At 36.7% G+C, this 25207-nt stretch overlaps 10 protein-coding genes across 10 annotated transcripts; 7 read left to right on the forward strand and 3 right to left on the reverse strand.

Moving 5' to 3' along the window:
* Positions 1-202: 202 nt before the first annotated feature.
* Positions 203-532, reverse strand: RO3G_10963 (uncharacterized protein; the record flags this gene model as incomplete). The annotated part of the gene is made up of 1 exon (XM_067665547.1): positions 203-532. The coding sequence occupies one exon, from the start codon at positions 530-532 to the stop codon at positions 203-205; it is 330 nt and encodes a 109-aa protein (XP_067521648.1).
* Positions 533-1125: 593 nt separating this feature from the next.
* RO3G_10964 (uncharacterized protein) lies at positions 1126-3641 on the forward strand (the record flags this gene model as incomplete). The annotated part of the gene is made up of 7 exons (XM_067665548.1): positions 1126-1136; positions 1226-1314; positions 1475-1497; positions 1752-1784; positions 1921-2551; positions 2754-2915; positions 2998-3641. 7 exons carry the CDS (start codon positions 1126-1128, stop codon positions 3639-3641), a joined length of 1593 nt encoding a protein of 530 aa, XP_067521649.1.
* Positions 3642-3932: 291 nt separating this feature from the next.
* RO3G_10965 (uncharacterized protein) lies at positions 3933-5036 on the forward strand (the record flags this gene model as incomplete). Its single annotated transcript, XM_067665549.1, has 2 exons — positions 3933-4454; positions 4626-5036. The coding sequence occupies 2 exons, from the start codon at positions 3933-3935 to the stop codon at positions 5034-5036; spliced, it is 933 nt and encodes a 310-aa protein (XP_067521650.1).
* A 1654-nt stretch (positions 5037-6690) lies between these two features.
* On the reverse strand, positions 6691-6879 carry RO3G_10966 (uncharacterized protein; the record flags this gene model as incomplete). Its single annotated transcript, XM_067665550.1, has 1 exon — positions 6691-6879. One exon carries the CDS (start codon positions 6877-6879, stop codon positions 6691-6693), a length of 189 nt encoding a protein of 62 aa, XP_067521651.1.
* A 464-nt stretch (positions 6880-7343) lies between these two features.
* Positions 7344-7565, forward strand: RO3G_10967 (uncharacterized protein; the record flags this gene model as incomplete). The annotated part of the gene is made up of 2 exons (XM_067665551.1): positions 7344-7347; positions 7441-7565. The coding sequence occupies 2 exons, from the start codon at positions 7344-7346 to the stop codon at positions 7563-7565; spliced, it is 129 nt and encodes a 42-aa protein (XP_067521652.1).
* Positions 7566-8281: 716 nt separating this feature from the next.
* Positions 8282-8423, forward strand: RO3G_10968 (uncharacterized protein; the record flags this gene model as incomplete). The annotated part of the gene is made up of 2 exons (XM_067665552.1): positions 8282-8348; positions 8398-8423. The coding sequence occupies 2 exons, from the start codon at positions 8282-8284 to the stop codon at positions 8421-8423; spliced, it is 93 nt and encodes a 30-aa protein (XP_067521653.1).
* Positions 8424-9507: 1084 nt separating this feature from the next.
* RO3G_10969 (uncharacterized protein) lies at positions 9508-11177 on the forward strand (the record flags this gene model as incomplete). Its single annotated transcript, XM_067665553.1, has 3 exons — positions 9508-10603; positions 10749-10919; positions 11011-11177. The coding sequence occupies 3 exons, from the start codon at positions 9508-9510 to the stop codon at positions 11175-11177; spliced, it is 1434 nt and encodes a 477-aa protein (XP_067521654.1).
* A 3275-nt stretch (positions 11178-14452) lies between these two features.
* On the forward strand, positions 14453-15841 carry RO3G_10970 (uncharacterized protein; the record flags this gene model as incomplete). Its single annotated transcript, XM_067665554.1, has 1 exon — positions 14453-15841. One exon carries the CDS (start codon positions 14453-14455, stop codon positions 15839-15841), a length of 1389 nt encoding a protein of 462 aa, XP_067521655.1.
* Positions 15842-19283: 3442 nt separating this feature from the next.
* Positions 19284-23739, forward strand: RO3G_10971 (uncharacterized protein; the record flags this gene model as incomplete). The annotated part of the gene is made up of 2 exons (XM_067665555.1): positions 19284-21170; positions 21232-23739. 2 exons carry the CDS (start codon positions 19284-19286, stop codon positions 23737-23739), a joined length of 4395 nt encoding a protein of 1464 aa, XP_067521656.1.
* A 735-nt stretch (positions 23740-24474) lies between these two features.
* Positions 24475-24687, reverse strand: RO3G_10972 (uncharacterized protein; the record flags this gene model as incomplete). The annotated part of the gene is made up of 1 exon (XM_067665556.1): positions 24475-24687. The coding sequence occupies one exon, from the start codon at positions 24685-24687 to the stop codon at positions 24475-24477; it is 213 nt and encodes a 70-aa protein (XP_067521657.1).
* Between the last annotated feature and the right edge of the window lie 520 nt (positions 24688-25207).

The raw sequence follows: 25207 nt of genomic DNA on the forward strand, positions 1-25207 counted from the left end.
TGGATTTGAATAACGACACAACTTCCAAAGGTCCCTCCAAGTAGACATTGTTACAAGCGTCTGTTATCCTTTTAGTTGAAGCTTCTTCCAATCTTTTTTCTCATTTTATCTTGCCTTTGACCAAAGGCCAAAATTGCTCAGTAGTATTGAGCTCTGGAGATCATGGCGGAGGATATAAACATCCATATCCACAAGCTACAATCTACTTTACAATCAGATCTAAGTTACGTATAGATGCATTATTCATAACAAGATAATGTCTTTTGGATTGTTCATGACGATCTAACACGCTTAATAAGGCGGCAGCAATGAAATTAAAGCCATGGCCAAGAACTGCTCCGGCTAACTTCTTTGCCTTTGGCTTTCCTGTGGCTTTTCTTCTCTTAGGGCTCTCATTCATAGAGTACTTTTTACCTTCATGTTGAAGATTTCTTGCGCAGAGATTGCCTCTCCCCCTTAAAATAGTTGTTGTTTTAGCTCTTGCTTTACGCTGAATTACAATAGCTCTAGATCCTCTCATGAACCAAACCATACTACTACTCAAATTGATATGAAAAGTAGACTCGTCTATACAAATGCAATTAATTTGGTGATCCATATCTGTTTCCATAAGGCTGGTTGCTCAGTTGAGGAGTGCGGCGATATTACTTGGTCAATTTCTTTGGGTTCAGAGTTGTTGTATAACGATAAAAATTAGAAGGAATGTGTTATCTCGTAATAATAAAAAAAGACTATAAAATTGAACGAGACTAAAAAAGTTATCTTTTTATTTAATATTGTAATATCTGGTATTTATATTCTTTTCATGGAGGTTTAATTAAATCCTTTTCAAGATACTTTAATTAATTATAACTGTAGGTCTAGTATGAATAAATGTTAATGTGAAGATCTGTTCCTGGTTATGCAAGTGGGCTGTTTTATAATTATTTCTTAAGTAGATTTATTTTTTATTTATGTCGCATTGCATCAGGAGCTGTATTAAAACAACTTGCATTGAATTAAAGGAGTAGAGTTAGCTATGACCGAATAATAGAGAAAAGATTGTAATAAATCTTTGTAAAGCATTCACTACTCTGATTTTGTAAATTGAATATGAATCGTCTTTAAAGTATTTTGGGATACGACATGAGCCAATAGTAAAAGAATGGTTACTAGTTTATTATTTAATAACAGCCATATCGACTATATGATTTTCTTCTTCTGTTGGTGCTTTTTGTCACGATAGCCCGCAACACAGGGGCCTCAAAGCTGATGCAGCTGAGCTGCCACTACTGACATTGCTATCTACGCAACAATTATTGTTGTGCTCCAAAGGTAACCATTGTATAGCAATCAAGCATTATTAACGATTAATAGTGTGAGTATATGGAAATGTAGTCTTATTAATATGTACGTATATCTACCAAAATAGACTGGTGAATGAGGAGCAAGTGCTTATATTAAATGATGTAAAGATCTGCATAATAGAATATAGCATTTAGCCATCTGCATAAGGCTGTAGGCATTTCGCCGTCCGCATAGTACATATATTAATATCTACACTGTGAAAAGTATATAAACTCTGGACATATATTATTAAATAAAATCATATACAGTAGCCGCTCTATTTAAGGGTGGATATTCCAAAAAATTTTGGCCACCCTTAAATAGAGCATACCCTTAAATCGAATTCCGTGGCTGTTACAAAACGAAGTCACTTTATGTATTGTAGCTACATTATAGACATGTTTGTACAACATGTTTCCACATAGGCCACTGTCGGTTGGTATAGATTTGATAATTGTGTAAGAACATTAATAAACCAAAACTTGCTTAAGACTTGATTAAACTTGCTGGAAGGATAATATACGAGTTGTAGACTCAAAATAATTTTGATGAGAATAAATATATGACATAACAAAATTTATTTTCTTTGTTTAGATTGTATATAAAAAAAAAAGATCTAATAATAAACATGTACGCCTTTCTTTCTCAAAAATTGAGCTTTTGGATCAAAATACTACTGGCCAGCTTAATCAAACAGAATTAGGTGAATGGGCTATGAAGAAATTCAATTTAGATCAACCACTTACCCAACAGACTATATCAAACATCCTCAAAAATGCTGAAACGTTATATAGTAATATTAATGTTGTCAATAATGGCAAAAGTCTAAAAACAACACGCTATCCTCAACTTGATGATGAAATAGTAAAGTTTGTTACAGATATGAACAATAACAATCTACCAGTCAATCGAGACTCAATCCTTCGATATGTGAGACATATTGCTCAAGTGAAGTATAGAATCCCTGAAAAAGAAATTTCATTTTCTTCTGGATGGCTTACAAAACTTTTTAAACGAATTGGAGTAAAATGCAGGCCAATGCATGGTGAAAGTGCCTCAGTAGACATCACTTCTGAAAACATTCAGAACGAATTGAGGAAGATAGAGGGACTTCTTGAGCCATATGATCCTGTAGATATCATGAACTTTGATGAAACAGGTTTATATTACCAGCAACCACCAAGAAGAACCATATGTTACGAGTCGCTTGTTGGCCTAAAAAAAAGTAAAACTCGTCTGACAGTTGGGTTGCTCTGTAACTCGGATGGGTCTTACAAAGGGCACCCAGTTGTTATCGGACAACACAAGAGCCCCAAGTGTTTTAAAACAAGAGCTAATTTGTTATCCATGACAGCAATTGGAAAAAAAACATGAAGTTGAATACCACTATTCTACTAATGCTTGGATGACAAATGAAATTTTCACAGCATACGTGAAAAAGTTAGATGTTGCCTTTGGAAGACAGAATCGAAAAATTGCTCTTCTTTTGGATAATGCGTCCGTTCATAAAATAAGAATTCCGCTCAACAACATTAAATTGATATTTCTTCCAGCAAACACTACTAGCAAGCTACAGGCTCTTGACGCAGGTAACCTATTATTTGTTGACAAAATGCTATATAAGCTGTCTTTTTGTTTTACAGTTTTCTCATTAATATTTTGTATATACAGGAATTATTGCCAACTTTAAGGCACACTTCCGAGCCCAGCAATACGATCGTGCTTTGTGTCTGTATATCAGTAAAAAGTTGGATAATCTGGATGTACACAAAATGGATCAAGCTCAGGCCATGTTTTCTCTAGCTAATGCATGGCTTAAAGTAAAACCAGAAACAATAAAAAACTGCTGGAAGCATACAAAAATATTGGCATTTAAAGAAAGAACAATTTGTGATTTTGAGCCAGTGGAGTATCCAACAAGTGCTTTGCCATTGGAAGAGGAAATTATTGCCGAGCTAAATGGAATGCTCCCAGGTTTCCTCAGAAACTTTGACAACAAAGTTACTGATGTTAGCCAGTTGAGCCTTGGAACAGATGAAAGCAAGATGATAGTATGTTATACCACAAGCACTATTAATAATGAAGAAACTGCAGAAGGCAACGTAGATGAAACAGAAGAAAATGATAATACAGAGCAAGATGAGCAGCGATTCGATATAGTAGAGTGTAAAAGACGCTTGAGAGAAGCCTATGAAACTATTCTCATGTACGAAGCTTCTTTGAACGACCTTGATTGTAAATTACATCGCCGAATTCGAATGAGATTGGCTGGCTCTTGTGCTGAATTAAATAAGTCAAAAGAGCAAACAGTTTGATCCTATTTTACAAAGTAAAAAATTTATTGTTAGAGTGCTCCAAAAAACTGTTACTTATAAAAAATCTTCTATTTAGTAGTAAAAATTTTTTGCGTTCCACCCTTAAATAGAATAGTGGTATAGTGGTATTTATGCTGGGGACCTGTGCCGTTCTTTAGAATTACACCCTTAAATAGAAAATACCCTTAAATCGAACACCCTTAAATAGAGCGACTACTGTATATAATTTTGGGTCCTATTGAAATCTCATTTTTATTTTTGTGAACAAAACAGCTCTATCACTTTTCTAAAATGGCCGCTCAAAATAACATACCTATGGAAATCAACACCATCAACAACGCTCAAGATGTTAGCCCTTTGGTTCCTGCTGATATCCGCTCTACATCTAGTCAAGAAGCAACTGAACCGGTTTTACCTTACCAAAACGATGCTGACATGATGGAGACAGCTGATGAAAATCTCCTGGTCACCGATAGCACTGATTCTTTGACTATACTTCGCCAGCAACTTCAAGAAGTATCCCAAAGGTTTGCTAGAGGCGTATCGAACCATTTACCTATGGATCAACTGGAAAGCCTTCGCAATGAAGCATCACACATTGCAAACTGTATCAAGTACCTTTTGGAAGGCCAAATCTATTGCGACCCTCCCAAGGTTGAAACAACTCAACAATCCGTGAATCAGTCATCAAATCGCTTTGATCATTTTATTCCAAATGATCTTCCTACATGGCAATGGGTTGGTAATGTGTGGAGAATGGATGTTGAAGTCCATGATTCAGTAGAAGACCTTCTGGACACATTCGCACTAATAGTAAGTTCCAACGGACTTGCAATCGATCAACACTGGATGCGCTTGTCTCCAATCAAAATGAATAGAGACCAAAGATCGTGGTTTAACGAGGTACTAAAAGGTCGTAGCTTGAACTGGGACGAGAGTAGGTCGATCATTGTCAATACGTAAGCCACTCAAGATGTTGCTCAGACGCTGAACAATATTGATCAAGTCTTGACCATCAAGATGCAGCAAAACGAGTCGATCGAGGCTTTTACTGACCGATTCCAAAGAATCAGACGTGCAGCAAAATGGCAAGATGATATCAGAGCTGCTGCCTTGTTCAATCGTGCTTTACCTGTCGCCTTGTATAAGGAAGTGTCCCGCTCCTTGCTTAATCTACCTTTGAATGAGCAAGACTCTGTTTGTAAGGTGTCTGCCAAGGCTTGTACTGTGATCTCCTCAAATATTTGCAATGATGAAGCCATGGCTGCTAGTGTTACAAAGCGTAACATCATATCTCAATCGGCTGCGAGCCCAATTTCGTTTGTGAGTGGTGCTGACAAGTCGATGCACAATCCCAAAAATGCTAGTGGCCCAAGCAAGCAAGGCCAAACTTAATTCAAGCCCAAATCAAAATGTCTTGTTCATGGTAATGGTAATCATACCACTGAACAGTGTAAAGTCCTCAAAAGGATTACCACTGCCAATACCGCCACTACTGCCACTATTGCCACCAACATTAAGTACAAAGAAAAATTGTTTCAAATGTTCTGCCAATGTACCATGGAATCCTGACCATGCAGCTACATGCAGCAGGGATAAAGTCAAGAGGTTCAATGGACCAACTAAAGCTTTCCGTTCTGCTCGTTTCTCTGGTTCTCACAATCGAAGTAAGCATTTACTGTAATGAAGTTGTTTTGTCAAGCCAGAGAGGAGAGAGAGAGAGAGAGAGAGAAAGAACCGGACAAGAACTAAGAAGCTTGGATAGACAACTAAAAGAGGACAAGAGAGGGTGGCGTTAAGGGCTTGAAGGCGTGAACTGCAAATAGGACTTACGACAGTTGATAAGTAAGAACGAGACAAAGATAAGTAAAGACAGGAATAGACGGACAGTCTAATAGAGAGAAAGATACTTGATAATTGACCGATGTTTATTTAAATAAAAGACTATGGGTATTTATACTATTATGAAGAATGTGGAATATGATTCTTATTAAATTGAGGGTTTTGTTTATAATTAAAAAGAATGTGCCCTAAGGGCCGATAATGTCATGACACTATGACTGTAAGAAAAAAACTAGCAAACAGAATGAAGTGAAAACTAACCATTCTTTGTATGTACCTTTCACTATAGAAAACATCGACACCCTTGCCCTTGTGGACTCTGGCGCTTCTTTTAGCTCGATAGATATTGCATTTGCTAATAAAAATAACATTAATATAAATAATAACGTTTCTGGTTCTATTGTTTTTGCTACAAACGATAATAAGAGTAAACGTTTCGGTACAACTTCTAAAGTTTTAAGCTTAATTTATGGTGATAACGATGATACTCTCATTCACACATCGCATATTTTCGAAGTTCTTCCACTTTCCTTTGATACGGATGCTGTCATTGGTTTAGATTTGATGCCTAGATTAAATATTTTAATAGAAAATTTAGCTGTAAAACATCCAAACTGTCGTATCCCAACATACTTTAAACATGATTCATATTCAATTTATAAGAAATCAGAGTAGTGAATGCTTTACAAAGATTTATTACAATCTTTTCTCTATTATTCGGTCATAATTAATTCCACTCCTTTAACTCAATGCAAGTTGTTTTAATACAGCTCCTGATGCAATGCGACATAAATAAAAAATAAATCTACTTAAGAAATAATTATAAAACAGCCCACTTGCATAACCAGGAACAGATCTTCACATTAACATTTATTCATACTAGACCTACAGTTATAATTAATTAAAGTATCTTGAAAAGGATTTAATTAAACCTCCATGAAAAGAATATAAATACCAGATATTACAATATTAAATAAAAAGATAACTTTTTCAGTCTCGTTCAATTTTATAGTCTTTTTATTCTTACGAGTTAACACAGTTCTATTGAAATCCTCATTTTTATTTTTGTGAACAAAACAATTATGAAAGACTTTTACAATGTCCAAAAGCTTGTCAAAATATCCCCAAATGGAAGGAAGCTCTGAAATTGACATTGGAAGCCGAAGATGACAAAGCTCGGTCATCGTACAAATGTTGGTGTGACTTTCTACAATAAAAAAGTGATATTTGCACCAACAGCTTGAACTGCCATGGCACACTTTAAGCCATTCTTGTCGATCGCGTTCTTGCAAAATATACCTAATCGGTATAAGTCAAGATTGATCTTGTGAACCGACCTAGAGTCGCACAACGGCTTCACTTCCACAAAGCCGACTGATCTTCCACCAGCAGTCATGACTCCATCCAGCCTTTTTTTTTGTGATATTCGAATCAGAATTTGATTTTTCATTAGGAGTACCAGTAAAGTCGAATTCCACTGGGAAATTGCGACTCTGGATATCTTCAAAAATGGATCGAAATATTGATAGTAAATATCTTGAACAAAGTTTTGTCTCTAAGATATCACTGCCTGGAGCTTCAAACGGCAGCTCTTGCAAAGCTCTTTGTAGATAGTTCACTAGCTTTTGTTCGTTTCTATCTAGCTTAAGCATAAACTTGCCTAGCTATATTGTTGCTTCCATCCTTGATATCCTTTCCTGCTCTACAAGCTTTACAATATCAATAAGCTCTACCAGTATGTTTCTGGAGAACTTTTGGCTATGCATTCCCACACGCATCAACATCTGCTGTGTGATCTTATAAGATGCCCCGACGAAACAATTGTCAGTGTATGGAGCTGGATGTTCAGTGAGCAACACAATGGGTGAAAGGCTAAGGAGGTGGTGTGTGTGGCTTTCAAAGGTCAACTTGCTTGTTTCAATGTAATTCAGCACAAACGAATAAAACTATTTTATAGTGATTGACAAGTTGATATCACCAACAAAGCAGTCTTCTTCACCCTCTGATTTTCCTAACATTGCTCTTAAGCCTTCAATTGCTACTGCTTCGACAAATATACTACTGGTTGTAGTGGTATCATAAGTGCCGCTGATAATAATTGATTCTGTGGCTTCTTCATCTAATAGGATAAAAAAACCCGTCTTCTTGCAGCAGAATGTTGTTACGAGCTTTCCAATATAATTTGGCCTCTTTGCTGCGTTTCCAGTTAACATTTTGCAAGTTAATAGAACCCTCCCTGGTTAAAAAATCGCCTTTTATAGCTTTTAGTACAACCAAAGGGGCCACTAGACTTTTTTTAGATACTGTACCTTCCATCTATGTTGATAGCTTTTTGTAAAAAAAATATAATGTTTAAATAAAGAGCCATTTTCAACAAGAAGTAACTGAAACTTGCACCAAAAGTTATTGTGATAAGATACTGGCCGTTGGCGAAGTAAACTCGACTTGAGTTCGCAGCAAGAAATAATCGAGTGGAATCGCTGACCACACGACTGGATGATGTACTCTTTAGTAAAGGAAGAGCATTGTACGATGGTGAAGGAGGTAACGAGAAAGGAAACGATAAAAGAGGGAAAAGTAACAATAACAACAAAAAAAAGAAATATAAAAAAAATTATTTTACTTTATGCATGAATGCTTATGATAGCAATGGAAGAACACGTAACCCTTATCTATTTGTCGTCAGTCATACAGTCACTCCAAATTAATTATGGGACAAGGAAATTTATTGAGGAAAACTTTAACCTCATAACAAAATAAAGTTGTCTTTTTCTCATCCATCAATACATTAAAAAAACATGTCTGCTCAAATCTCCAAAGACTGCACTCGACCTTTAATTATATCTGAAGATGAAACAAAAGAAAGTAAAGCATGGGGGATTTTTCATCTTCTTAGAACACATCATACGATTAGAGAGATTGCAGACCTTGTTGGCTTGAACAAGTCCACTGTACAAAATATAAAAGCCAGGATTGATGACTATGGTAGCCCTTTACCTCAAAGGCAAATTGGGCGACCATTGGAAATAAATGAAAGAACTGAAAGGCATTTGAAGAGGATAATTAGAGAGGATCCTTTTGCCTCATTTAAAGAAATAAATGTGGAATTAGCAAAGCTAGATGTTTTCGTTAATATAGAAACTCTTCGATTATATGTCGATCGACTTGCCTTCAAATCGTATAGAGCAGCTCACAAGCCTAGATTGACTGCAAGACACTGCAAAAGTAGGCTTTGCTGGGCGAAGGAACACCTCAATTGGACCAAAGACCAATGGAGAAACGTCGTTTGGTTTGATGAATCGTGCTTTTGTATGGAATGCAGTAAACGCGTTAAAGGAGTATTCAGGAAGTAAGAGGATCATTGTGATGAAAGAAATATAATATCTACAGTCAAGTGGGGGTGATGGCGGTGCTATAGTTTGATGTTTTTAGGGAGGAGGTTTTGGACCTTTAGAAATTATTGAAACCGGTTCTGTAGACCAAGAAACATGCATCAATATTTTGACCAACAGGTTTCATCCTTGGTTTACAAATGTCACGTTGCATCAGGAGAGGTATTTTATCTTCCAAGAGAATGGAGCTTTCTGTCATACAAGTGGTTATGCTCGATGGTGAAAGGAAACTCACCAAATAAAGGCTTTGAGTACTGGCCTGCTCAAAGCTCTGATTTGAACTCCATTGAGCATGTTTGGAATGCTCTTGAAAGGCGAATTCAAAGTAAAAGATCGTCGGTCAAAAACTTGCAGCAATTGAATGTGGCTCTACAAAAAGGGTGTGTAAGACTAGATGATGAGTTTGCCGACCGATTAGTTTGAAGCATGAAGAGGCGATATGACGCAATAGAATACTGAAAATTATTTTATGAGTCTATTTTTAAAATAAGCAACTGAACAGTTCTTTTCTCAAAACTTGAAATCCCAAGCTTAGGTTCACATGCATTAATTGGTCTTGGACTTACATGCTATATTTTTTCAACATTTTGTTTCAATATTTTGTCCGAAAATTTATATGGTGTGATTTTAGCATGTCCAACAACTCTACTACTAACTTAGTTTCTCGCTTACCCGTTCAAAACTCCAACGGTACTGCTCTTGAAGATGTTGCCATGAATTACAACGGTGATTCCCAGTCTTCTGCTTCTCCTGTCCTGGAAAATGGTCAGTCCTCCTTGTTGCCGGATAGTAACGCTAGCTTGTCTAGCTCAGCTCACCACATGAAAGGCATTATGTCTGTTCTTGTTGAGGAAATTAAATCCTTAACGGTGGAGCTAGTTACGGATCCTAGCAACAAGTCTACTCAGGAACTTGATGATGTTAGGTATCTGTTCACCCAGAAGGCAAGAGATCTAAATGCCTTGAAGAGTAGTCATGCTGTAATTGTGTCAATGATCGAAAATCCTGTGGTATCTCGTATGAACCCTACTACTACTGATCAACAAAGGTTTTTTGTTCTACCTAACCTTCCTGTATTCCAATGGCCTGGTTCGACCTTTGATTCCAATATGTCAGCGCTATCTGATGTCAAAGCTTGTCTGAGAAAGTTTGAAAACATTCTGAAATGTCACGGTCTCAGCTTGGATGAGCATTGGTTCCGCTTGATTCTGCCTTGTTTATCGAACGATCAACAAATATGGTTGGAAGAAATTGTTGGTACTTTTCGTACTCCTTTCAACTGGGCAAAGATCAAGGAAGTCTTCGTTGGTCACTACGGAAGTACTATGACTGATGAAAAGACTGTCTGCACGTCTGAACTTTTGGGTATTTACATGTACCCTAAAGAATCCATCGAAGCCTATATTAATAGGTTCAATTCTCTTGCTCGCCGTTCGGGTATCATTGATAAGTTGGTGTTGACAAACAAATTTGTGGTTGGTCTTCCCAAAGAACTTAATCAGGTGGTGAACGTAGCTATTTGTAGCGCATCCCCAGAAAAGAAAATGTGTTTAAACACAATCGCTGCCATATCAAGAGATTTGTATAACAAACTGTTCCGCTCTTCTGCTTCTTCTTTGTCTTTTGGACATTCACATCGTGATTCTGCTGCTCCTACAAAGGAAAGCCTTGGTGTTCAGGGCAGAACCAATATGAAGAAGAAGTATTGCAACTTCCACAAAACCCATGGTAAGCATTCTACAGAAGAATGCAAAAGTGCAAAGAAAGCCGCCGCCATAAAAACTGCTCGAGCCAAAAACCAGTGCTTTAAATGTGGTGTATCTCCTTAGTCTAAAGCACACGTGTGCAAAACTGGTTCTGCTGTAGGTGAAAGGGTCATGCAGGCTATGTCTGTGGTTGATGATGCGTCCTGCTGGTACCCCTTCTGTCACTACTATGACATTTGCTACTGACAGTGTTCCTTCTTCGTCGTCCTTGGGTCGTATGCCCTTTGCAAAGGATCAGATGGAAATTGATAGCGAAATTGATCATCTAACAAAGGAATGTAAGTACAATCCACAAAATGCCAAGCGTATCTTCTAATTGTATTATTGTTCCAATAACTATAGAGGACGTTAGAACTCGTACTTTCGTAGACTCTAAGTCTACTTTTTCTTGTATATCATCTTCTTTCGCTTCTTCTCTTAGTTTGAAAGTTTCTCCTGCTTCTGGTTATATCACCTTGGAAAGTAAAAATTCTTTTAAAAATTATATTGGCACTATTAATAAAGTTAATATTGTTCCTGATAAAGATGTATGGTGATGACTCTAGAGCTATAGTAAGTGAAGCAGTGGAGAGTCTTACTACACTGCTTACCAGTTTGAAGATAGCCAAGACCGCTGTTTATGATTTTATGACCAATGAGTGCGTCTTGTCCATAAAGAAAGCACACTCTGAATTCAAAAGAAATTGACCAAGTAGTATCGCCGCACTCCTCAACTGAGCAATCAGTCTTATGGAAACAGATATGGATCACCAAATCAATTGCATTTGTATAGACGAGTCTACTTTTCATATCAATTTGAGTAGTAGTATGGTTTGGTTCATGAGAGGATCTAGAGCTATTGTAATTCAGCGTAAAGCAAGAGCTAAAACAACAACTATTTTAAGGGGGAGAGGCAATCTCTGCGCAAGAAATCTTCAACATGAAGGTAAAAAGTACTCTATGAATGAGAGCCCTAAGAGAAGAAAAGCCACAGGAAAGCCAAAGGCAAAGAAGTTAGCCGGAGCAGTTCTTGGCCATGGCTTTAATTTCATTGCTGCCGCCTTATTAAGCGTGTTAGATCGTCATGAACAATCCAAAAGACATTATCTTGTTATGAATAATGCATCTATACGTAACTTAGATCTGATTGTAAAGTAGATTGTAGCTTGTGGATATGGATGTTTATATCCTCCGCCATGATCTCCAGAGCTCAATACTACTGAGCAATTTTGGCCTTTGGTCAAAGGCAAGATAAAATGAGAAAAAAGATTGGAAGAAGCTTCAACTAAAAGGATAACAGACGCCTGTAACAATGTCTACTTGGAGGATCATCAAGGGCCTATAATCTTTATTTTTTATGTGTGCAACGGTTTTCTGTGTTCGTGCAGTCAATTTCCGGAAATGGCGTACTTGGAATGGTTCTTATGTTTGTGGAACTTACAGTACCATTTAGGCTATCTTGACCACTGTGCAATATCCTTCAATCAAAAAGATAGTTCTATAATGGCACACAATAGAGCCAGTTCAAGTGCTACTGATGGTCTCTAATTTAACAGTTGCACAATAAGGGCCACAGTTCTCTCTGATCCTTTGGCTTCCACCTATAATTTTTCATGCTCTTTACATCCTCTTCTCAGTTTACAAACACCTACTACTTGAGTCGATCTTGGGCCAAATATGATCGAATTGTATACATGTACTCCAGCATCGTCAATAGCGCTTTTACTAGTAGGATGGGGCATTTGGAGTACAGGTGATCCTGAGACAGGTGATGTCGTCCTTTCTGAATGAAACAACACTAAAAGTGGTATCTGGTCCTCTTCATGTGCTTCATTTCCAACCTTGCTTACTGCTAGTGGAACATCTCAACACGACGTTAACATTGTCTTTAATGGAGATACTTTATTCATTGACACATCTGTTTGATCTTATTAATAAATTGTTGCTGTTGCACTTGAAACTAAACGGGAGAAAAGTACTGTTTCAAGCTTTTGCCTTACCTTCAACATGACTACAAAAAAACGAAAAGAAGACCCCGTGCTATTATAAGTGAAAATGCATCATTTTATCATAGCACTTTGTATCTTTAGCAGGTTGACTCGCCTTTTGTTTATGAATTACACTTTTTTTTTATGTTTCTGTTGCTTCTTCTTTTTTAAAGAAAAGTGGCCGTATTTTAGAACAAAAAAAAAAAAAAAAAAAAAAAAAAAAAAAAAAAAAAAGGAAAAGAAAAAGAAAAACTAGGTGTAGAACCACAAATGGGCTTGAGGTAACGGTAATCAAGGTCTTTTGCTCAAGGTGATAGGAAAAATATAGTATCAAGTTCATATAATTATATTCTTCACGTTCAATAATGCTTTAAGACGAGGCACAGATCTGTTTTTAAACCTAATTAAAGACATGTCTATGCGCATACCAACTTACAATAAAGTAGCTTTGCATATGTAATTCAGCCTCAAATTCAACTAAAAGCTTTTATTATTTAAAGGTAGATAGCGAAAACGCATCTACGCTTTTTATTTCTTATAAATATGAAATTTTTAAACAATTAGTCTTTTTTGATACTAATATTTTTTTTTTAAAAAAAACTAGCCTTTTAAGCTTTATATGCTTTGCATATACTTCATTATTTATTATTATTGTAGCACACGTGTGCAGCGGTAGTTGCAATGAAAAATGTACAATTTGTAAATCAGTAATTTGATTAGTTACGAAAACTATAGGCAGATCAATATGCACAAAAAAAGTCTCGCCATGGAGGAATACACCCTACCATAGCAAAGATACAGCAAATATAGGGTCAGTATTAAGTCAGTCATAAGCAAATTGTTTATTGAACCATATGTATATTCTTCAATATACCACAGGCTTTTGAGTATGTAGCCTACTCACAATTAATTACATCTGTGATAACTTAAGTTAGCAAGGCTCGAGACATTTTATCTTTGTTATCTTCCATTGTCGTTTTTATGTTAAGTGTAGGCTCGGATTTTTATTATTATTAGGAGTGCTTACATGATTATGTTTTGATTATAGTATCTTAAAAGACAATGACCCTTACTATTGTAGAAGATGTATTCTTTAATGAGTTGAACCTAAAATTCTCGTGATAGGTCATGCCAAATAATGAAGCAGATGCTTTCTCTTTAAAAAGCCAGAATCAGGAAAGCTTTGAAAAAAAAGAGCTCATTCGAGACCTTCATGTTATGAAGACATGCATCATATCTATTCGCAAACAATGTTTAGTTCTGGACATAACTTTAGACGAAGCTGTGTAATAACACTGGTCTTCCTTGGCTTATTTGCAATCTCAGAATTTGTTTCTTTCCAGATCTGTAATGTATTTTTGATAAAATAGCTATGTGTAACAGATAGAGTAAGAATCGAAAAGTGGATGTTTCGTAGATATGTATAAGTACAGCGATCATTTCATGCTCATTTTTATATTAAAAAATTGCATAAATTTCCATGTATGCTGATCTTTTGATCATCCTTAAATATGAAACTATATCATTTATTGCTATAGAGAAATAGGGAGAACGTATCATAAAACAGACAAGCCTTTGATAGTATAGTTTATAGTTGGGCTGAAGCTTATTTCAATGACCTGTATTCGTCTGCAGCTTTAGGCTTCAGCCCCGCTAGCAATGCTGCTGCTGTTGTCTAAAAAAAGGAATCTATTTTATAACAAAGCCCCTGTTACACACGCCGCAATTTTGGGTGAAGTAAATAAAAATAGATTTTTTTTATACATATAAAAGGCTGCTTCTTTAATCTTTCACTCTCTCCTTCTTATTTTACATCTTTTCTATTACTAATAGTGACATACAACATGACGATGATGCGTTCGACAAGATTCATATGGGCTACATGTCTTGCCATGCTGATGCTCACCATGCTTTTGGTCACTTACACAACCACCCAATCTATTAGTGTACAATTACGATTTAAAGTTAACCCAATGTCAACAAAGCATGGAGAAGGAAGTTCAGATGAAGAAAAATATATTACTTATTATCCTCATTCTGGTCTACACAATCAACGTCTTGCTATAATCAATGCCATCGTAATCGCAAAGGTACTCAATCGCACATTAATCTTACCAGAGGTCAATGTGGGCAAAGGCACCTCTTGGGCTCCTACTTCTCGTTATGAGCATAAGATGAGCATCTGCCCTGGTTTTCACAAGACTGCTGATGATTGTGCAGATTTCCGCCGGTATGTGCCTCTTCCTGCCGAAGCAATATTTGATATATCTGCTGCCCGTGCCAACGGTGTTCGTATCATCCATCGCACAAGCATGTCAGAAACTTACTTTCAAGACGAATGGTCAGCAACTGATGAAGACATCTATCGGGTGATAGACACTATGCGCCTATCTTACCGTATCTATGATTTAAAAGAAAATGAAGACAACATGCGTAGTTTCACTCAACGTTTAGACATGGAGGACCTTGCGACAAGACAGGAGCGCTTTATCGTGTTTGGCTCTTTGCATTATACCAATCGATTGGCTTTAAGCGATCCTCAGCTTACATGGTTTATAAATCACCTTCGCGAAGAAGTCAGTATCGGCCATCCAGTAGTGATCAAACAGGCTCTGCAAGTGGTTTCTAGACTTGGCGGTCCCAACAACTTCGTAGGTGTTCATTTGCGTCAAGGTGATGGGTTCTTTAAGAAATCAATGGTTGAAACAGTAAATGCAGTGAGACTTGCATTAGAACAGGAAAGCCTGGCTTATTTACCAACAGATCAATTGACTGTTCCCAGCACTCGACCTCTCACAGCTTTGGAAGAAGAAACACTTCGAGGAGTGCAAGGGATCAGTGATACCAATGAATTATTAAACCAATGCTTGATGATTCACCGAGAAGACAATCATCCAAGGCTGCGCCTGATTTACATGGCTACAGATACGCCTCAGCCTCGTACAACCTTGAAAGAATTACATGAAGAATTTCCCTGTCTTTTCACTCTCTCTGATTTCCCTGATGTGATTGATGACATTATTGCTGCTAATCCTATGGCTACTGGTAATGAAATGGTTGACCTTGAATATACACGCGTCGGTACAACATTAAACGCTCTTTTGATCCCAATGGTTGACGCCACAATCACTTCACATGGATCAGGGTTTATTGGAACAAACAAGAGTACTTTCTCAAGCTACATAAGACATAGATATAATAGATTCCAAGCAATGTATGCCAAGCTATCTTAGAATACTTTTGTGTAGTCTTCTTTTCCCTTTCATATTATTACTGTACTATAGTCATTTTTCATTTTGTAAAGTTTATTTTCTTATATATTTATATCCTGTATAGTTTCTAATGTTTTCCATTATTTTCAAATAAAAGTAAATCTTTTTTTTTTTTAAAAAAAAGGTACGGTAACAGACTTCTTTTTTTATTATATTTTATTCTATTTTTGTATGTGTAACAATGCTACATGGTTGTTGGGCTTTGCATAAAACTATTTTTCCGAAATCAAATACGATAGACAAGTATTGGAATCATTGCTTTCATTAGAAAATGATTTAGAGAAAGACGGAATAATTAGATTAGCATCTTCTGTTTTGTTTTATCATTATTTTTATGGCACGTTTTATTGTTGGCGTATATTAAATGTATTTTTTTTTTGGAAATATAAATTGGGCTTGGACTTTCTCAGTATTTTTGAGGCAACTGGCTTACTTTTTAGGGAGTAGCTATTCGTAAAAAAGAGAGAGAGAGAGATGAGATTAATAGATTGTATGTTATATTTGTCTGCTAACTGAAAATAAGCAGAAAGTGTTTTAAAAACTCTTGTAAAAATACTTTTATTTTTCACGCATACAGACAGGAATCTAGACAGACTATTAAAAATGAAGATGAAAATTTTGCATTTTTACGATATTTGTTACTTATGTCTATATTGATGCATAGAACAAGCTTGATTATTAATGATAGCACGATAAGTTTGTTTTGATACTTGTACCGTGCCTATCACTTTCCCTAAAACGGAAATTCTTGTCACGCATAGCTTTAAGGTTTTTGGGTATGCGAAAAGTACAAAACGCTCGGTCTAATGCACCGGAAAATAACAGAAAAGACTATAAACTAGAAAACAGATAAAGCTCACAAGAGGCTTCGGACTGTGATGAAAGTGTTTCGATTTGCCACAGATATGCCGGAGTCTCCTAGCTTTTAATAGAGAACTTTATAGTATACTTTGTAACATACAATTGATATGACGTGTAATGCATACAATAGGCACCTGGAATGATGCAAGAGCCATTTATCATTTATTCTTTGGTCCATTTCGATTTAATTCCTTTTTGCTTATCCTCTTTTGTTAACAGAAAGGGTTTTTTAGATAAGGAACATGATAAGATATTTAGAACATCCTAACCATCGGGTTACACAGGCAATCTCTATTTACCTATTTTCACTCCTTTAGTACAATTATCCAGAATTAGAAAAAAGCGCGTAACTACGGCGAAGGGATGAAACAGTAAGATTTAATCAAATCTATTCTGGAAAATTTTTAATCCGGACAGAAAATATACTGTAGATACTTTTGTAGCAAGTTTAAACAAGTTTTAAAAGGAATCTAGACAAAAAAAAAGGGATTACTTTCGTTCAGTCACTAATACATGATATTTGGAGCTTTTTCTGGTTGAAGACGAAAGTAAAATAGATGAAATGTGACTAAAGAGTATTGTCATTCAATATGATGGGATTAGAATGATGATACACTTGGATGCTGCAGATTAGGTTCAAGTAATTCAGAAGGTGCTACGAATTGAAAGTGTGCTTAAACAACCATAAAAATGAAGATCAGAATAATCAAAGACTTCTTGAAGATCGTTCTGAGTAACCAAGTTACAGTTGTCGCTCTATTTAAGGGTGACAAAAATTTTTGGAATATCCACCCTTAAATCGAAATTCGTAGCTGTTAAAGAATTGGGAAAACGCTGTATTAGAATTGAAGACGTTGCTGAAACGGATCACCAAGACGAAAAAGGATTCGACTGTTGATAACATATTGAGCAAAATCCACTTACTGTTTAAAGATCAAGGCTAAATCACTATTATTGACAACAAGCTACTTAAAAGCCAGTTAACGGATTTGACAAATGGCATCGGAAACAAGCAAGGAAATAGTAAGAAAATTGAAGATATCAGCAAAGCATTATACGATTAGATGTTGTTGGCATTGGTTTACCACGTTTAATACCTTTAATGCTATTTTTACCCTCTCCTTTTTTCTATTCATGCTCTACATCATCATTATCCTCATCCTATCAGTCCTTAAAAGAACAAATCAACCGATTGGTTTATTCCCTTTTTAATACATTGTTCTTATAATTAACATTTTGCATTTACAACGTATTATTTTTTATTCAAATATATGTAGAAATAAAGTTTAAATAAGAATGTGAATCGCCTTGACGCGTCATTCATGATGATTTCTGGCTGAGACAGTACATAGGTTCTCAACAAACTCAAGCAGGTAGTTATGCGTGTACCAGGCTTGACGTAGTTTGGATCAATAATAAAATTCAAAATGTTATTTCGAGGCAACATAAACCAAATAAAATTGGTTGAATACTGAAAGATACTTATCGCTTGAAAGAAGATTCTGAGGCCCAATGTTTTGTTCATCTAAGTTTGTGAGAGAACAAAGTCTGAAGGAACAGAAAAATACCTGTACCAGATTCAGACCACTTTATTTGTTAACAAGTAATGAGCTATATTCATGCACAATCAGATATACCGGCAAGTTGGCTAGCAAGGCGTATAGAGCTGAGGAAAAGCTGTCTCCCAAAAACCCTTCTGCTGAAAAACGACCCTCTGCCGTTCGGATTCAAAGGTAAAAAATGAGAAAGGAAAGTAGGGTGCATAGAGAGACATACAAAGTTAGTTGAATTGTTCAGCCATTCAATTAGTTTTTGGCCATGAGGCGTCTTGCATGGGATGGTTGTATAGTGTTGTAGTTGATCTAATTCATGGAGGATAGAACATATAACGGGCCATCGACAGGTCCAGGACAGAGCAATACATTTATTTTTTTGCTACGGACATTTAATATTTTCAAAGTGACAAAATTTATCGCTCTCACTGTATTAAGAAAATTCGAGCAAGATTGTATTACTATGGAATATCCATTTTTGTTAAATGATTTAATTTTATGATTGGCAAAAAATTTCGAACTCAAGATGTTTAGCAATAATGAAAATTATTCGTTTAGACAATTGGAACAAATCTTTACAGAAAAAAAAAAGCATCGTAGTTTTAAAGTATTGATAAACTGTGCCATATGGGAATCCGTGCTCTGCTTACCGAATGCTTACTTCACGATGCTAGATTTCTGTGTAAATGATGTAATTTCGTAACACAAGCAGATAATGGTTTTACCGCAGGCACTCAAAAGATTTTCGGAAATCGAAACAATGGAAGAATAATTCAGGCTTTTGACGTTTTTTCCGATCAGGTTATGGTATATAAGAATCTCAAACTAAAAAACTTTTTAATTCTTTTTTCTATTTGTTTTGTCATCTCTCTGTATTTATTTATATACTTCATCACATTTCTTTTCTTTAATTCATCTATATCTGAAGCCCAATCTTAAGCAAATACCACTAATTTCATTAAAAAAGAATAATTTGATCCAATATGGATATGCCTGCATTGCAACAAATGCGCTCGGTGCATACTGACCGAGACGAAGAGTTTAGACAAACACATAATTCCTCTGATGAATCAACAATTGATGGATATAATCAAAAGGAAGAAATTAGCAGTGAAAAAAAATATGCTGATGACTCAACAAGCGGTGCCTTTGGCGAAGCTCATGGAAATGCCGTTAATATTCAAGACGCCATGTCCAATTATGAAGAGCTCCGCAGAGAATTAACAACTCAGTCTCGTCTTTCTCGTATCAAATCCACTCACGCAGCAGAAGCTGCTGATATTGCTGAAAAAGGTGACATGAAAGATTTCGATCTCTCTGAATTCTTGAGCGAGCAAAACGACCAAGCCGTCAATGCTGGTCTGCATCCCAAACATATGGGCTTGATCTGGAAGAACTTGGTTGTTCAAGGTCTTGGTGCTGATGCCAAGACGATTCCAACCAATTGGACTTGGTTAAGGGATACACTAAAATTCTGGAGATGGGGTAAGCATTCTGGCACTGACTTTACCATCTTGAAAGGAAATGATGGGTTTTGTAAAGATGGTGAAATGTTACTTGTCCTGGGCCGCCCGGGTGCAGGTTGTACAACCTTACTCCGTGTTTTGGCCAATATGCGTGCATCTTATACAAATATTGAGGGTATTGTAACCTATGGTGGTATCGAAGCTCAAGAGTTTTCCAAGTACTATCGCGGTGAAGTCTGCTATAACGAAGAAGAAGATCTTCACTACCCTACCTTGACTACCAAACAAACTCTGAGATTTGCTCTGAAAAACAAGACTCCTGGTAAACGTTTAGATGGTGAAAGTAAGAAGGAATTTATCAACAAGATTCTTTATATGCTCGGAAATATGCTTGGTTTAACAAAACAAATGAACACTATGGTCGGTAACGCTTTTGTTCGTGGTCTTTCTGGCGGTGAGCGTAAACGTCTTTCGATTGCTGAACAGATGACTACACGTAGCTCTATCAACTGTTGGGATTGTTCTACGCGTGGTCTTGACGCCTCTTCTGCTCTTGATTACGTTCGTTCTCTTCGTATTATGACTGATATCTTGCACAAAACTACGGTTGCTACTCTTTACCAAGCATCTGATAGTATTTTCCATCTCTTTGATAAGGTCATGGTTCTTGATGAAGGACGTTGTATCTATTTTGGCCCTACTTCTTCTGCCATGTCATACTTTCAAGACATGGGGTTCCATTGCCCTGATCGTAAATCCACCCCTGACTTCTTGACTGGTCTCTGTAATATGAACGAACGTGAATATCGTGAAGGTTTCAAGGACAAGGTCCCCGTTAACTCGGTGCAATTCGAAAAGGCCTACAAGGAATCTGCCCTTTATGCTGAAATGATGCGTGAACGTGACGAATATGAAGAAAAGATCAGAGAAGATCGTCCTGATGAAAAGTTCCGCCAGGCTTTTGTCGATGCTCATCAAAAGCATGCTCCTGTCCGCTCTCCTTTTGTTGCCACCTACTACCAGCAAGTCAAATCTCTTACTATCCGTCAATTCCAGCTTATTTGGGGTGATAAGGGTGCTTTGATTTCTCGTTATGGTGGTGTTGTTGTCAAGGGTCTTATCATGGCTTCCGTTTTCTTCAAGATGCCTCAAGATGTCACTGGTGCTTTCTCTCGTGGCGGTTCTTTCCTGTTCTCACTCTTATTCAATGCTTTGATTGCTCAGGCTGAACTTTCCGCTTTCATGCAAGGTCGTCGTGTATTAGAAAAGCATAAACACTTTGCCTTGTACCATCCTTCTGCTTTTTACATTTCACAGGTTATCGTCGATGTGCCACTTGCTATTGCTCAAGTCTTGATTTTTGAAATCTGTGTGTACTTTATGATGGGACTTGTGCTTGATGCTGGAAAGGTAAATATAATAATCCGTTTCCTTTTTACAACATTTTCATAACCTTTCTTTTTATACCTAGTTTTTTACTTTCTTCATTATCTTGGTTGTGACTAATTTGTGTATGAACGGTTTCTTCCGTTTCTGGGGCGCCGTTTCACCAAACTTCTTTACTGCCTCTCAGCTTTCATCCATTTTGTTGATTGCCGCACTGGTCTATTCCGGTTATCAAATTCCTTATGTCAAGATGCACCCTTGGTTAATGTGGATTTACTGGATCAATCCTCTTGCTTACGGTTATAAAGCTTTGATTTCAAATGAATTGACTGGCATGGAATTCTCTTGTGAAGGTGCTGGTTCAGTTCCTTATGGCCCCTCTTATACCAACGATGCCTACAAGACCTGCAGTCTTGCTGGCGCTACTCCTGGTGCCAATTCTGTCCTGGGTGATAGCTATCTTCACTATGCTTATGGCTATGAAACTTGGCAACGTTGGATCGACTTTGTTGCTGTCATTCTTTTTTTCATCTTCTTTACTGTTTTGACTGCTCTTGCTATGGAATATGTTGATCTTCAAAAGGAAGGATCTGTTACTAAAGTCTTCAAGGCAGGCAAGGCTCCTAAAGAAATGGATGAATCTAAAGCTTTAGAACAAACCGCTACTGAAAATGATGAAGAAATGGAGGCTGTTACTACCGGTACTACTTTCTCTTGGCATCACATTGATTATACTGTCCCTGTAAAGGGTGGTGAGCTCAGACTCTTGAATGACATCGGTGGTATTGTCAAGCCTGGCCATCTTACTGCCCTAATGGGTTCCTCTGGTGCTGGTAAGACGACATTATTGGATGTTTTGGCTCAAAGAAAGACAATCGGTAAAGTGGAAGGTCGTATCTACTTGAATGGCGAGCCTCTTGGCCCTGATTTTGAACGTACGACTGGTTATTGTGAACAAATGGATGTTCACAACCCTAATGCTACTGTTCGTGAAGCCCTCAAGTTTTCTGCTTACCTTCGTCAACCTGCGGATGTTCCCAAGGAAGAAAAGGATAGCTATGTTGAACAAATCATTCGATTGATGGAAATGGAAAAGATTGCTGATGCTCTTGTTGGCGATCTTGAAGCTGGCATTGGTATCTCTGTTGAAGAACGTAAACGTTTGACGATTGCTACAGAATTGGTTGGTAAACCCAAGCTTCTTTTCCTTGATGAGCCTACCTCTGGCCTTGATGCTCAAAGTTCTTACAACATTGTTCGTTTTATTCGTAAGCTTGCTGATGCTGGTTGGCCAGTTCTCTGTACCATCCACCAACCTTCTGCTACTCTTTTTGAGCATTTTGATCACTTGGTTCTCTTGGTTCGTGGTGGTAAAACTGCCTACTTTGGTGAAATTGGTAAAGATGCTTCTACAATGATCAACTACTTTGAAAGAAATGGCGGTCCTAAGTGCTCTCCTAACGCTAACCCTGCTGAATATATTCTTGAGTGTGTTGGTGCTGGTACTGCTGGTAAAGCTACTAAGGATTGGTCAGAAGTTTGGTCATCTTCTCCTGAAGCCAAGGCGTTGGAAGAAGAACTCGAACAAATTCATCAAACAATTGATCCTAACCACAAGAACAACAGTACCCCCTATTCGCTTTCCTTCTTCCAACAATTCTGGCTTGTCTATAAACGAATGAATGTTTCTTGGTGGCGTTGTCCTACTTACAATATGGGCCGTCTCTTTAATGTCTGCTTCATTGGTCTTCTTTCCGGTTTTTCTTTCTGGAAATTGGGTAACACACCTTCTGATATGCAAAACCGTATGTTCTCCGTCTTTACTACTCTATTGATGAGTAACGCTTTAATCATTTTGGCTCAGCCTCGTTTCATGCAAGAGCGTACTTGGTTCCGTCGTGAATATGCCTCTCGTTACTATGGCTGGGCACCGTTTGCATTGTCTTGTATCCTGGTAGAAATTCCTTACTTGATTTTCTTCTCCACTATCTTCTTGTTCTGTTTCTACTGGACGGCTGGTCTTATGAACACCTCTGATCGTGTTGGTTTCTTCTACATTCACTTTATTGTTTTCTTGTTCTATTCTGTTTCACTTGGTTTCACTATTGCTGCATTTTCAAGCACACCTCCTATGGCTGCTGTGATCAATCCTTTTTTCACTTCCATTTTGATCTTGTTTGCTGGTATCATGCAACCTCCCTCCGCTATGCCCAGATTCTGGAGCTCATGGATGTATTGGGTTGATCCTTATCATTACTTGATTGAAGGTCTTGTTGTCAATGTCATGGACAGTATTCCTGTGATATGCGATGCTTCTGAATTTGTAAAAATTCCTATTCCTGATGGCACGACCTGTGGTGATTATATGGCAGATTTCTTTAACGCTGGTGGCAATGGTTACGTTGAAGACAACAGTGCAACCGGTTCATGTAATTACTGCAACTACAAATATGGTAATGAATTTTACGAAACAAGAATTGGTTGGAATTTCAGCAATAGATGGCGTGACTTTGGTATCCTTTGTGCCTATTGCGTCTTTAATGTCTTTGCTTTCATGTTCTTTGTATTCTTGTTCAGAAAGGCCAAGCGATAAAAAAAAAACACCCATGTATGATATAGATTTCCTTTTCTTTTTACATAAGAAACACTGTACATTATATATTTTTCATGATTGCAAATAAACAAATTGTAATTTATTTAACGCTAAAAAATTCTCATTTTTACAATAAGCTGCACGTTACCTATTTATTTTTTCAAAGTAATTACGTTTCGATTAAAAGCCTTTTTTATGTACTGTGTTATCTATATGGTTATACTTGTCTTTTTGTTTAATTTATTTATATGGAAATCTATTTGCAGTTTCGAATAGTATTTATGTGAGTTTTTTACGAAAAATTGCAGTTACTTATTTAGCTGATATGTGCTGCTTGTGAAAGTAAAGCGTGAAATCTGTAATTAACTAACTATAGACAGAGACAATAATTTATTTGTCAACCTGTCATACCAGGTATAACTAAGGTTTTTATGATATTTTTTGACGCCAAAGCAATCTTGCCTTATTGACAACTGACGTAAATTCACTTTAAATAGTTACTCATTATTTTAACACAGCCATAACTTTACACAACGATTTGCTTTTGCCACCAAGACAATAAGGCTCTTTTATGCAAATGATCTAAATCACGTCGGATCAAAAAATGTGTCACAAACACGATTAAGTAGTGCGAAAATTTAAAGGGGTGAATCAAATAAAATCATTTTATTCCTTCTGTATATAACTAATGTATGTGTGAAAGAGTATATTTATTGTAGAAGCCTCTATGTTTTTCTAAATGAATGGCATCCAAGTTGGCGTTTTTGCTTTATACTCTATCCACTCTTGACCAAAGAAACGTTGTAAAGTATGTTCTTCATAGGCGATACGATCTGAAAAGAATTTTTGAAGGACAAAGATGAATCCGACAAAGCAAACAGGATTTAATAATAACAATTGAGCACCCAGTGCCCACCAAAAGAACCCAAAATAAGAAGGATGCCTCATTATTCTAAGCATGTACAATGAGTATAACATATACAACATGTATTATATAATAACATTACTTGTATATACCATGAGTGACCAAGACATGATCTTTTTCTTTATGATCAACTATATAATGAGAAAAATTTTGCTTTGCTGAAAACATGGCTATTGTACGGCATCCTTGACCTAAGATGATCAGGAACAAGCCTACATAAAGAGAATTCACAAACAGCTTATGGTTTCATTATTTATGTATATTACCCAAATAACTAATGTAATTGAATGTTTTCCATCGAGGAAAGAAATAATATTCTATGAAAAATTCTATAAAAGCGGCAGAGTGGGCTGCATGATATTGACGACCGTGGTTGATCAAGTAAGCTAGAGAAGAATAAGTTTTTAAATGGTACAAAGGTTATTATTATAGTTACAATCAAGGGTCAATGTATGAGGATTAAATAAAGCAGTAGAAAGATATTCCATAAAATGAAAGATAGTCAAGGCAGATAAAAATAAACCAAGTTGAGGTATTGAACCA

Source organism: Rhizopus delemar, genomic scaffold (genome assembly GCF_000149305.1).
Source record: "Rhizopus delemar RA 99-880 supercont3.8 genomic scaffold, whole genome shotgun sequence".
NCBI lineage: Eukaryota > Fungi > Mucoromycota > Mucoromycetes > Mucorales > Rhizopodaceae > Rhizopus > Rhizopus delemar.